The 14,706-nt window shown below is 43.2% G+C and overlaps 1 protein-coding gene across 2 annotated transcripts in view; it reads right to left on the bottom strand.

The window, feature by feature from the left end:
* The window catches only part of UBE4B (ubiquitination factor E4B), a 68,419-nt gene that overhangs the window by 41,458 nt on the left and 12,255 nt on the right, over positions 1-14,706 (bottom strand). For both annotated transcript variants that reach the window (XM_090023523.1, XM_090023524.1), the window contains exons 2-4: positions 12,585-12,771; positions 4,533-4,668; positions 3,882-3,969 (exon numbers count right to left, since the gene is read on the bottom strand). In XM_090023523.1, the coding sequence (XP_089879649.1) occupies positions 3,882-3,969; positions 4,533-4,668; positions 12,585-12,771 (411 nt within the window). The remainder of the gene's footprint in view (positions 1-3,881; positions 3,970-4,532; positions 4,669-12,584; positions 12,772-14,706) is intronic.

Raw genomic sequence — 14,706 nt, 5'->3', positions numbered from 1 at the left:
AGAAGGACTTTTTGTTGTCCTTAATCCTGGTCGCTAGCCTGAGCTCCACCCCCGCCTTGGCTTTCCTAATAGCCCTCCTACACTCACAGGCCAAGGAGGAATATTCCTCCTTGATGATAGCTCCTCCCTTCCACCAGGTGTACGGCTCCCTTTTGGCCCTCAGGCATTCTCGAATGCCTTTGCTGAGCCATTGGGGTTTCAGAGCACTCTTACCCCCTTCTTCCTCTTGGGGACTGTCACACTCTGAGCTTGGAGGATCATCCTCTTAAGGTACAAGCATCCCTCAGGGACTCCCATATCCTCTACCTTTTGGGCCCCCAGTGCCTCCCCCACTAATCTCCTAAGTTCATTGAAGTTGGCCCTTCTGAAGTCAGGGGCTTTAGTCTAGGTATAAGCCCTCAACACCCTACGCCGGATGGTGAATTCCAGCAGGCGATGATCATGGTCACCCAGGTGGTCAAGGACCTGGAGTCCCCTCACCAGGTCATCCCCAGTGGCCAAGACCAGGTCCAGCAAGACATCTCCCCTAGTGGGGCTGTGCAACTCCTGGATAAAGTGAAGGTCCTGTATTTCAGCTAGGAACCTATGCAAACGGTCAGACCTGGCTGACTGTTCCTCTCAGCAGATGTCTGGGTAGTTTAGGTTCCCCATGACAATGATGTCCCTAGACCTAAATGCCTCCCCATAAGCTGTACTGAGAAATTCTGGTCCAACTCAGCCCCTTGGCAGGGTGGTCTATAGTAGACACCCTCTGTAAGACCCCTTTCGCTTTGCCCCCCTTGAAGTTTGACCCACAGTGCCTCTGCCTGACCTTCCTCTGCCCCAAAGCTAATTCTTGACAAAGTGGGTTGCTCTTTGACATAGAGGGCAACCCCCCCACCTTTCCCTTCTGTTCTCTTTACCTGCTGGAAAACAAGGATGTTTTGATGCAGCTAGCAACCTAAAACACCGTAATTCATCTAAACCACTTGGTTCTGGAATAACTTGTATCCTTCTGCCTCTATTTTCACTAAGGGTACACTGATAAAGATTTTCTTGGCTGACACCAATAATGGATGATTAGCCAGCCACAATCAGCCATTGCAGATTAAATAAGTGATATTTAGTAATAGTTCAAGACATTTTAAACTACTGACATAAACCTCTTTTTTTGTTTGTTTTGCATTTATCTCACACACACACCTCCTGCCTACTCCAGCCCTTGATGAGAAAGGTAGTGACCACCTTATTCCTATGCACATTGCCCCTCACCTACAGTTCCTGCCTGCAGCCATGCTCCCTGCACAGCCTATGCTGCCACCCCGGGTGGGTGGGGCGGACCCTCATATGGACAGCAGAGCTGGACGCATTTGGAGCCCCAGAGCACACCACTGCCTCAGTGACAGCAGGCCCTGTCCAGGCAAGCTCCTGCAGCCACCAAGGAGAAGGCACTTTTGCAAAGGCACCTGGTGCCTGGCTTAGCAGAATATCCCTCGCATGATGTCTTATCCCGCCTGTACGCAGCCCAACATCTGCGCAGCAGCTCTGGTGCTCAGGACCCCCCTGCTGCATGTGCAGCATCACCATGGCAGCAGCAGTAGCAGCAGGAGCCAGTAACAGTCCCTTTGTTGCCGAGTGCAGCACCTTGTGACCACTTCCAAGCCCCCCTCCATTTCCTACTGCTTGCTGGGATCTGTAGTTTGCCACGGGCTTGGGGTGGCAGTGGGGCATAGGGACTGGGGTATGCTCGCCAGGGTGCTCCAGGCACGTGGTTGTAATTATCGGCTATAATGACCAATAACATAAAATTTCTCCTTTTATTGGTGCTGATCCGATAATCAACTGATATAACTGATGCACCCCTAATTCTCACTTTTCTATAGGTTAATTTCCAATACACGTTAGCACTATATGACACTAAATACAAGGGCCAGATCACAATACGACCAAAAAAAGCCAATATCATTTCAAGCCACAGAAGTTAAGATAGGGAAAAGGTCCATCAGGTCCTGGGGACCATTTTCTTGCAAGGATAAGGCATGCTTTTTAGGGAGAGAATATACCTGATATTCAAAAGGCACTTTTTAAAGATAGTGTGATAATATAACTTCTGAAGAAGCTACTCTCTAACAGGAGACTTGAAAGGCAGGTATAGAAAGCAAACAGCAGCTCAAACATTAAAAAAAAAAGAAAAAAAAAAAAGACACGAATGCTCACAGGGTAACCCCAGATCCAGCAGAGATTTCCTCAGTCTCCCGACTGCCCCAAAACACAGGCAGTTATCTATTAACTAACATTTCTCATTTTTTCATCTTTCTTCTACAGCAATCAAGTAATCCAGAACCCAGGACAGGACAGTGCACTCTGAAGTACATTAAACTTATATTAGTGTTTCATAAAAGAATGTACACAAAAAGACTTTAGTACTGACATCAAAATATGAAAATAGTTTCAAAATAACATCAATACAGTTTTCCACACAAAAGACAGGGCTGGAAGTTTCCTGCTTATAAATAGACTCTCCAACTTATCTATTCAAAATTACCCGAAAGACGAGGGAAATGAGCCAAGTTTGCAAAACTTCTTCCTACTCTCTGCTGCCTTCCCCTTCATTCAACACTGCCCTCAGCTCCCAACTACCCATTCTACAGCAGCGTGCTGCAGGCAGGCTGATTGCCTGGTCCGCAACCAGCAACTGCTCACAAGCCCCCCCCCAAAAAACAAACAAACAAACCACGAACTCTGCAACAGGATTAATTCTATGTGGCTAAAAGCCACATTTTTACCCACTGAACTTATTACTCAAAAATGCAGGCATACACGAAGTCTGAGTGAGCACTACAAGAGTAGTGAAGAGAACCCCTCTCCTCCCTACATTCACACCCATATCTCATTTCCCAAGTCTCTATTTAGAATGGAACAAAGTCAAAAAGGAGAAACCAGGCTGCAGACTGAAGCAGGGGTTTGGATCTACTTTTTCCCCCATCTATTTTGTTCTTTCAGGTCCCATCTCTTGCCTACGTGATGGGATAGATTGCTATTTATTTATTGTTGAAGAAAGAAGAATGATGATGATGATGCAGATAAGAAAATCTGTATTATTTTGACAAAAGACATGGAACAGTCTTCCAAAGAGAATCAGTTATTTCCTAGAACAAGCATTTGCTTAGACCTAATTCGTATTTTGAAAGAACCAGGTTTGGGAGCTGAAGACTACATTGTGGTGAGGTACAGTACTCAACCCCTCACTCCCCTTCCAACACACACTTCAGAATGATATTTCCAAAACTCAGCAGATGGACAGCCAGAGCTTTTGTGCAGAAGCCTATTTCATATGCTATCTGTTTTCTACATACCATCACCCCATATCTGAAGAGTTCCACATTTGAAACACTTTTTAAACAGGGAATTTGGGGAAGGGAGTTTTGATCTCCAGGAGCAGAAAGAGGAATAATTCACATCACTTTTTCTGCCCATCTGAATACTGTCACTTAGCCACTTTCCTCCAAGACCCACAGGAAGGGCAATTGCTATCAGGGAAATTTCTTCAATACTGTTATAACCCTTTGGAGATCCAACAGAAACCAAGCCATCCAAATAGAAAAATTAAAGACAGCACACCAGCATTGTGAGTGTCTATGTATGGCTGTACTTGCCTGACTGATACAAATGAGAAGCACAGGATTAAATCTGAGCTAATGACTTTGTAAAACAAATGTAACACTGTATGAAACAGAAGCACACATTGTAGGGAAAACAAAGATAAAAATGCCCTACATTTAAACATTAGGCTGTTTAACCTGAGTAGATACTCTATGAAAAGCAAGAGCTCAAGATAACCATACAAAGCTCACACATCTGGTCCAAAAGAGACCAGCAAAAAGAGAGTATAACCAACCAACCTTATCAGTCAGGCTCCTTTTCTCTCTACGATCATTCTCATCGACCTCCATATTTTCAATTCCTGAATCTACGTCCACCTGAGACATACTGTAAGTGGAAAGAAGAGAAGAGTCCATCAGCCTCTGGAAACCCACAGACAGTCCTTTTTAAGAGGCTGACTGAAGGAATGTCATCTTAAGTGAAAGCAGTGCGGGAAGGACGGCTGAAACAGGAAAAGTCCAATCCATAAATGTAACAATTAGAAGTCTCTAATCATTATAGGGGTCTTTTGGGTCTGCCTCTCACATTACAATTACTTTAAGAAATGTGTCACTGTATTTCTTCAGCAGGCAAGAAAAAATGTATATCCATCCTTTTCTATGATTTTTAAAGAAATAAAATTATTGAATCACACTTCTCAGCATGTTAGTCACTCATAGCACCCAAGATGACCTTCTGCCTTGCATCACTTTAGTAGAAAGGACTCCAGTAAAACTAGTGAAGATGGCATTATATTGCATACTGCAGGAAGTGACACTACACTGTAAGCTTGACATACAATAACATGACTGGAAACAGGAGATAAGAGCATATTTCCTGCTGTATACAGACAGTCTGGATGTTCAATCTAAGTGCAATCTTTGCCTATTAATAGAGGTAATATTCTTTACCTTTTCTCACAGGAGACACTATCAATATCCATGCTCTGGGACCGGGAAAGAGACTGGGATTGCGTTTCAAGGCTATTGGATGGAGAACTGCTAAGTGAACTCACTCCTTCGCTGCTCTGGCTTCGGTGGGCTACTCCTAAAGAAAAGACACCATCAAAATTAGTATTACAGGAATGGGAAGTCATCATAATTATTTAGTGGGATCCACCTAGTTTTTTGGACCATTTATTGAATACAGCTGTTAAGGATTCTTTGTAATGTTATGAATATTATCAACTCCAAAAAGTCACTTTGTACCTCTTCTTCCCTATATGGAAAAGCATTCCAACCACTGCCTACCTGTATCACAAACCAGATGGACTGTTAGATTCGAGTCTATAAAGTGCATAGGGATTCCACAACACAAGTGCTAGCAAGGTGCTTTAGCTCCCCCCCGCCACCCCCTCCAACCCCCCGAAGCCCAGACAACTGAGTAATATTGAAGCTCTCCAGACAGCACTACTATGGAGTAATTACCGTATGTTTCAGACCATAAGACGCACTTTTTTCCCCCCAAATGTGGGGGGAAAACGAGGGTGCGTCTTATGGTCCGAAGGTGTGTGTCCCGGGGAGACGGGGCGGAGCTTGCCCGCGGAGGCGGCGGAGCCTGAGCGGGACACCCGCCGCTTGTTTATGCCGTGTCCCGGGGAGACGGGGCAGAGCTTGCCCGCGGAGGCGGCGGAGCCCGAGCGGGACATCCGCCGCTTGTTTACACTGGAAGCCGGCGCCCGTGCCGGTGGCCGGGAGCCGGCAATAAAAATGGCCGGCCGGAACAGACGGGGCAGGAGTCCGAAGGAGGGACTCGCTGCCGCGGACTGAGGCTCCAGGAGGGGTGCGTCTTATGGTCAGGTGCGTCTTATGGTCCGAAAAGTACGGTAACGCTGCATCTTGTGCTGTAGTAAACTTACTCCATGGTGAGATTTACATGTCAGCACTGATTTACACTAGTGCTAGAAAGGAAAGGTGCCTCTTCCCTCTACTCTTTTGCTTCCTCCATTTTCCAGCCTCCTCAGAAAACAAAGGTCTGCAAATCCATATACTCAGCTCAGTTACAACACTAACATGGGCTAAAGGAAAACCCCTCCAAATTTATAATCCCCAAACTACAAATGCTTGAAGATAACCAGTAAAAGAGCAAAGTAATCCATAATGGGGATGATATAAAGCTTTGAGCAATTGCCCATCTTTCAACAATTAGTCCCAAAGCAAACTAACTATGTGCATACTACTACTAAAGGAGAAAAATATTAAATTCTAGCTATAGAAAATGAAAGACTTAATCAGTAAAAGTAATGCTAATGAGAAGAAATTCCTGTGACATTTAAATTCGGGAACAGGTTTTCTGAGTTATATAGTAACTTGTCTGCTTCTGTACAGATAACCTGCAGACAGACAAGGCAAAGAATTTGCATCCGAAGTATTGTACATGCAAATATCTAGTTTCCTTCGTGGGTGGGGACAGAAACTGAACGGAATTTCTCTGTTAAGGAATTTCCCTCTTAAAGAGTCATGTCTGCAAAAAAAACAAACAAACAACCCAAAACTTTCTCAACAGCCAGGTTGGGTCTCTGTCTCTCTCCCAGTTCCCCAAGTCAATGGTCACCAACCTTTTAAGGTTGTGGGCTAGATTGATCCAGTTGAAGTCAGAGCAGCAGGCACTACAACCTCGCTACCACTGCATTGCAGGTGCCATAGGTTGCCAACTCCTGCAGAGGTGCACTGATAAAGATTTTCTTGGCCGATACTGATAGACGATTATTACCCATCAAGTGAGCTTTAGTTCAAGCGCTGCCACCACCATTTTTAAGTGCAGGGATGCTTTTAAGCAGGGCAGAGTTGAGCTAGGCGAGGGCAGATGTGGGCTCTCCACTGTGGGCTTGGGGCTCTCCACACCGCTGCTTTTGCCTTGGAAACCCCACACCGGTTGCATATCCACCACCCACCCAGCAGTGGGTAGCACAACTTACCACCCCAACTGCTACCAGGTGGGCAGGGGGTGTGTGGCTCCCAAGGGAAAAGAAGCAGGGTGGAGATCCCCGAAGCCTACAACAAGCAGCCCACATCTGCCCCATGCACAATTATGGAGGAGGGACACATGCCTCCCCTAGGGAGTGCATGCAGTAGCAGGGAGTCACCCCTTGCCCACCGCTCCCTGGATGAGCTGCCCATGGCTCCATCCCACTCCCCAGCTGTTTTCCTGGCCATGTGCATGCCTGCAGCCACACACATGCACACAGAGCCCCCAGGTCTCACTCCCAGCAGCTCCAAACAGAACTCCTTACAGGCTACAATGCTGCTTGCCTGCAAGGGGAAACCCACCATTTCCCATGGGAACCCAGCCATATGGGGGCCCTAGCCCTGCTGGGGAGAAGGAACCCAAGCATCTGGGGGCCCTAGCCCCATGGGTGAGAGGGAACCCAAGTATCCGGGGGGGGGCAGATGCCTGCAAGCACGGATTCAGGGAAAGAGGAAGGGAGAAATTCACATATAGAATACAAACTAAAAGCAGAATAAGCCTTGCATTCAATAAAAATTAAAGCAGGGTGAATGCTACTGATGTCCATATGAAGATGAACTCTAAACTGCAGCATTTTCTTAAAATCCCTGTCTCATGACACTGGGTCAAGAAGGATGCTAAACTCAACTCTTGCCTAGCAATATAAAATATTAATTTCATGCTGCTATGGCAGTAGTGCTGTAGCATGGTACCTACACACTGATAGACGAGCTCTTTGAAGAGCACGCACAGAAAAAGATATTGTTATAGCTTGCTTGCTTAAAAGGAAAATTCCTCTCCTCTGAGGTTTTCAGCTCACTCGTTATTTACGGGACATTCCCCAAACAGTATTAGGTTTCAGGTGAAGAGTATAAAACCAGATTGACAACCTATTTTTAAATTCCAGCACTGGGTCTGTTCCAATGTTACTACTAAAAACTGCAGCAGCTTGTCCCATGCTTGTGGCAGTAACACATTTTAAAGTTAACAGAGTGGGCAGTGAAGTAGAACAGATCCAGGATTATGCTGGTTTTGCCGCAAGCTGTTTGTTTTAGCAGTTCCTTCAAAAAGCATTTCAAAGATTTAATATAAATTTCATCTTCATGAGAAAAATCTAAACAGTCAAAGTAATGCCTGTTCAGAAACCAGCCTGTTGGGGAGCATGGCTGATTTTAAAACCAGAAGATTGTTTCACTTCAAATAAATGGTTTGGATTTATTTTGCCAAAATGTACAGCTACCATCTTCATGCTTCTAAAACATGCAAACCTCAAGTTCTGTCCATACTGCAGGGCAAGTTGTGCTAGCAACAGCCATTTAAACATGGACTGGGCTCAAGTCTGTTCTAAGGAAGACTAAAATGAATTTGAAATAACTGGACTAACTTCAGTGGAGTTGTATGGATGCAAGACTGCCTGGGTGCATCTACATGTGCAATTAGTGCAACACAAAAAACATGTGTGTGTGCACCTGGAAGTGAAGCACATTGAGCAATGGCAGAGCAGCCCAGGCTGGTAGCAGACCCTGAGGATCAGCCTGCCAGCTCTGGGCTACCCCAACCTGGCTCAACATGCTGCAGAGGGGCTACCTGGGGCATGAAGGTAGTTCAGTACAAAGCCAGCCGAGGCACCTTCATGCCCCAACCAGTCCTGTCAGCATCTACACATGCCATGCAGTGCACTAAACACCACTGCAGGATAGCACTTGTGTTTAAAAGTACTAACCTACAGCAGAGTTAATTTACTGCACCCTAATAGGACTGTATGTGTAGACACTGAGACTTTACTAGAGAGCTAATTAGGCAATTGTGCAGTAAACGTCTTGTGTAGATGTGCCCAGTGATATGCAAATCTGATGGGCAAATCAGTTTTTTTGTCCAAGAGAGAGACAGTTGTACATTTTTGGACCTGCACTGTAAACGTAAGAGTTATCCAAGGACAAATCACATACCATGGCACAACATGGCGAAGAGTCATCCCCATAAAAAGGTCTCTGTCCAACCTGGTCAAGGTGGAGATTCAATTATGTAACAGAGAGGGTATCAATAAACTGGAAATGTACCCACACAAGAAAACACTGTGCTTTAACATCATCAAAGCGTGCCCTACCTACATGGCATTCAGGGGCCTACTGCATCCTAATGTGAGCCCTCCATATGTAAATATATATTGTCAATATTTACATTTCAACTGGAAACCAAAAATAGGGCATACTCTGAAAATGGTCCTGGAGCAACAGTTGTAACTATGACCCACACTGAGAATGTGTTCTCACTTCTTGAGGGTTAGTTGGGACTTTGGTTCTTAGAACACATCCACAACCAGGTACAGATTAAGCACCCAAGTACAGGTGAGCATTTAAAGTACAGTGACCACCTGGTACTCTGATGCAGACAGAACAACAATGAATTAGCATGCACTGCTTAAACTTCACCATGCTAGAGGACAGCTGACAAGATACTAGCTGCCAGATGATTTTATCGAAGTCATATTAGGAGCCTTCCATATCACTAACTGCAGCAGACAGTCGCAACTGAGATGCATTCCTTGGATGACTAAATGTTGCAGCTCAAATGCATGCCAGGCAGTGCTATTTAAAAATAAATAAATACATACATAAATAAATAATCTGCCAATGTATATGTGGAAACTAAGGGGAAAATTTATTTGCTCACACAGCTAAAATATTTCAATCTACAATTCTCCAAAGCAGGTAGCTGAAAAATCGGTTTGTGGCTGCCAAGCTGTGTGCACCCCCCCTCCCCGCCAAATTCATGCAAAATGCCAAAGGCCTATAATGTAACCATGCCTTCTCTATATTAGTGAATGTCACTGCAGTTTTTTTGAACATGAGACATGCTATGTAAGGGCTATGTACTAATAGACATAGCTGGATATGAAATGTATAACTGCTCTCTAAGGGAAAACCTGGAGGAGGCCTCATACAGCATGGTGCAGCAACAACTATAACATCTCATGGATAACAACTGCCTCTGTTTAAAGCAAACTATAGCCTGAGAAATCACCAATAACAGAAGGCAGGCAGGCCATGACAGTGCCTGAGAATTAACATTTTTTGTGCTCATGTGCTCAATACTCAGACCATGACTTGCCTGCCAAGAAGCTCTAATAAGATAATTTATCCAACCCATTTCCCCAGAAGATGGTAGCTTTGAAATAAGTCCTCAAGAAAGGGAATGCTTTCAGAAGAAAAAAAAAAAAGGGGGAAAAAAACCCAAACCTCCACCAAGATTTATCACCGACTCAAATGAATGAGCTCCTGACCTAGTGATCCCACAACAGGACTGGAAGCAAAACCTGAGGTCTATTCCTGTGTCTGCTATTTAAAACCTCTGATCCCAGTCCCTTGAATATAAAAATAGCATAATTCTTACCCATCTCACAGAGAGGATTTTTTTTTTTTTGGCAGGGGGGAGCATTGTTTGTTTGAGGAACAGCTACTTTTTGGAGTGGTCTCAGATCCTCAGACATAAGGTATAAAAGATGCACAAGGTATTATTACACATATACTAGAAAAGCAATTGAACTAAACAGATTAGCCAAACACCTCAGTTGAGGAACTGAACAAAACTAAGTGCTCTACGGTGTGGTACAAAACCAGAGAAAGAACATATAATTAACACCTACCATTACTTACATGTTACATTTTAAAGCTATGAACAAAAAGGAATGTGCAACGTGTAGGTTAGCAACCTTTCATGGGGTACAGCTATTAGCATTTCTAACAGTAGGCAATTAGGCACTCACTATAAAAAAAAAAAGTGCAAAGACGGGCTCTGGAATCCTCCAAGACAAGTTATGTTTTGCTGAAATGCCTATTTGTCAATATCATTCACAAAAGATTCAACCTTGTAGACGAGGAGATGTCAGGGAAAAAAAGTCCCACTGCAATTAAGGAGGGATAATTGCTTCCTCAAAATCTGGTGATTTACAGATAGTATGCTACAGCCTTGGGCTTACAAGTTCTCGCAAGACACACAAACCTGCTGCAATCCAGCTCAACGGGCAGCTACACAAAAGCTCAAGAAAGCAGAAATGTCAGATGAAGCCCAGCCCTCTGCACTGAACGGAAGCAAGCTCTAGGCCTTATCTACATTGACAAAATTTGCACTGGAGTCACTACAGTGCTAATCTCTAATGTAAATATGCTGTGTCAGCACAAAACATCTATTCATTCAGTTTAGTTCAGTAAGTTACTGGCCAAGATGCAGTGGTGCAAACCCTGCGACTCCATTTCAGTTCTCTGCCTGCATAACCTACATTTAGTTAGTAACATGGATGCAACTTTCCTCAACATAGGGAAGCCCAACCACTTCTATACAACTCTTATTGCACTCAAACAGCATAGGATGACAGCAAAAAAAACAAGCTGCAGAGAAGACAGGAGCATAAGTTTGACTCCCATTATGCTAAAGCAGTGCCTAAACGCACTGCTCTCAGGGTCTTCTATAGTATGGTGGCCAAGCTGCAGTACTCACTAATATAGGATAGTGATTTCCTCAAAAAGTCTGTCCCGCCTGTGCTGAATTTACTTGTACTTTTACCCCTCACTTGCTCAGTGCTGTATTAAGTATTTTATGAAATCTGACCTGCAGCTTTAAAATGAAAGAAATCAAATAATGCAAAAACATGCTGACATGCGCTGAACACACAGACAACACATGGCTCATGTCTCTGTCCCCCATTTTATTTATTATTTGCAAGGTATCCCCAAAAGAAGCAAAATTAATGAGAACTGTTACTCTGTTTCCTGCCAAATTGATCCAGTGCTCCAACTTCACCATGATATGCCACTCCTCACAGGAAGGGACGCTTACAAGGACATTATTTTGCTGGGGCTGCTCTCTGCACGTCTAAGTGAATTAAAGTCCTCTGCAGTCATTTTAGTTTACCACTGCAAAAGGACTCCTGCAAACGGTACATCTTTAACAGAACCTTTGTTGTTGCTAAATGCATATAGCAGATGATCACCAATAAATACCACCGCTTCTCATCACCCTTTTCCCCAACTTTATAATTCATTGCACATACCCCAAACCAAAAATGAATACCCCTCCTGGCATGAAAAAATACCTAGTTTTAATCATTTCAATAATTTGTACTATAACGAATGGACCCTGTATTGTAACAAGGGATTCTCTGTTTCTGAGCACTAGACAAGCCCACAGCTCATGCATCACCAATTAATGTGCTGTCTAAAGCTAACTAATACTGCATAGGCTTCTCTCCAAGCAAACATGCAAGGTGAACTCTGCACCATAAACACCGAGTTCATTAGCTAACAGGTTAAAATTACCTTGGTTTCTGTGTCACTTCCCTTAATCATAAGGCCAATGTTCAGCGTTAAATTCCAACAGCAGTGAGCTTTTCTCAGGAACTGCTTCTGATAAGTACTCTGCCCTGAGTGGAGTATGGGCAGACAGAAGGTGAAGCTATCTTTACCCTCCAGAAATTCTGGAAGAACATTTATTCTTTGTTTCATTCTTCTTTTGCAAATAATACCCAAGCACAGCACATACAGCACTCAAATGCACCAATACACCAGTAATGGGAGACTTGAAACAAAAATGGATTTAGAGACTGACTGTTGAAGTCCATCAAGAGGCCAATCAATAAAAAATGCATTGCAAAGCTGAGGAGCGTTTTTTCTGTCTGTTAGATTATCTTCATTCTTCAAATTATTCTGAAGATGCAAGCGTTCTCAATACCATCTGCACTGCACACTTCACTCTGCATCAGGCTTTTATTTGCAGTAAAAAGTATTTGAACAGCATCTGTGATTGCCCTTGCCCTACCCTGAAAAAAAATCCTTACAGAATGATTTCTTCACTGCAGATAAGAAACTAAAGTAACATAATTCACTTAAACCATGTCATACAGTTTACCAGAAAATACAGAAATATGCGCACTATAAAATCTCTCTTCCTCCAACCCATTTTCAAACGATACCAGAAATAACCCAGAAAATGTTCTCTTCGCTGCTTAGGTTGCTGCCTACCTGATGCGCCAATTGGAGAGGTAGCTGGGGTCATGCTATGGACATTTAGACCAAGATTGTGGGATGGACCCGGGGCTGGCGCAGCTACAGGTGGTCCTGGTGGGTTCTCTCTTTGTGGGGACGTAAGCGGAGTGGTGGGCTGGGAAGATGGCCCACCTGCAAGCCGAGCAAGGCGCCTTCGACGAATCTGCACAAAGGAAAATAAAAACACCCTGTTACAACAGACACTTGATGAACTCCCTTTCAAAACAACATGGATATAACCCCTGCTGGATGGCAATACTAGTATCCTTGATATGAAGGGAAACTAACATTATGTAAGAATGCCAATATGCAATTTCCTCGTCTTTCATGGCCATTTTTTTTTAAGTTTCCAGGGCATACTTTACTAACTTTGAAGACCATCTTTACAAGACAATTTGTTTATCCCACTCACAGGACAAACACACGTTTCACTTTTTGCTGCACAGTAGTTTCAAAAACTTGCAACACTTCCCTTCATTTTAGCATCTGATGCAACAAACCACATTCCTCCAAAAAAGACATCAGCATAAACTTTACCCCAAGTTCATAACATTCAAGACTATGATAAATGTTTGCATTTTAAAAGTGTTTCATTAAAAGTTTTTTTTTAAAAAGGAGTGTGTTACCCTATAGTGTCTGTAACCGAAACACTCCAGCATTAAGTCTCTACAAGGAGACAGCTGCTGTCCTAACACCTGGCTAGGAAAGCAAATAAAGCAATGAAGTGTCTTGTCAGAGTCTGGGAGCAGAGAGCAAACACAAAGGAGGAAAATAAGATTTTTTTAAATGGTACCACTCAAGCTGTTAATAACACCACAGATGAAAGCAAAACACATTTCTTCAATATCTCACTTAAATTTCTAGCATCATTTCTAAATTACTAAAATTTAGTACCACAATGGGCAGATTGTTCATTTTTTCTCCATGTATCAAGCCAAAGGAAATACAAACTGCGAGACCTATTTTATAAACCAGCAAACTCAAAGAACAGATTTAAAATCACAAACAAGTAACGGACCAAAAACCCAAATGATACAATTATTTACTATCAAGAACTACCAACCCCCCCACAACCCCCCCAAAAAATTCTTATGCTAAAGAGCACATTTACTGCTAACAGCAAACCCAAGGCAAGCAGAAAACATCACATGCTGGTAAATTCACTGTGGCAGACAAGCCATGATAATTCCATTTCTACAGTGATAAAGCAGTGCTAAATGAACGATAACATTTCTCGCTTCTACCCATAATACCGAAGGGTTGGCAAGACGTGAAAGAGCGTAACAAAGGATGTGTGTCAAGTGAATGTCTATGCCATGTTACTACTGTCATTTAGTGGCCTGCCAAACCTACCCCAAGAGAGAAAGATGAACAGAGCAAATTAAAACAGACTTTAAAAACTGTGGGAAAACATAGTGCCTGAAGCAGGATCTCTTCTGTGACTCTGGTGTCACCACATGAATATGGAAGACAGCAAGAAAATAAATCCTTTTTTTGTTCTTGGACAAAAAGGACTTTAAATGGAACATCTTAATCCCACCGCTTTGTAAAACTAAGGTGGGGAGTTCATTATTACAGCAAAACTGAGAAAACCTATTCATGCAGCTAAAAGCTTCTGTTATTGACTATAAAAAAAAATAAAATAAAATTCACCCCCCCATCTGTTTCTTAGAGGGAGTTAAATTGAAGATTTTAGTGTTCTATGTACCCACTTAAACATAAAATTTCTGTTGCGTGGTGTCACTGTAATCATTAAGCAGTTAATGCATTTCATCCAAAAAACAAAACAAAACTATTTCATGAGTTACTCAATCACTCCGCAATCAAGCATTGCTGATCAGCTTGCATTCCCCAATCTATTTTTTATACTATATAAATAAAATATATTGAACTGGAGGTTGAGAAAATCCCCAGGGTTTTGTTCCACGCTGCGCAAGTGAAAGTTTTTCTTGTGGACAATACTTCCCCTTCAACAGGGGAGTCAAAGATATAGCCTGCAGAGCCTTATCCTCCAGCCTGCAATGCTGCTTGTCACTTTCAACGTGCGCTGGCTCCAGCCCTGCATGCTGTAAAACCCATCTGGTGTGAGGCCAGCTTG

The sequence above is a fragment of the Crocodylus siamensis genome, chromosome 12 (assembly GCF_052110815.1).
Source record: "Crocodylus siamensis isolate JL-2025a chromosome 12, ASM5211081v1, whole genome shotgun sequence".
In the NCBI taxonomy this organism is placed as follows: Eukaryota; Metazoa; Chordata; order Crocodylia; family Crocodylidae; genus Crocodylus; species Crocodylus siamensis.
Note: the sequence above shows the minus strand (reverse complement) of the source record. Positions and strands in the feature narration are given on the sequence as shown.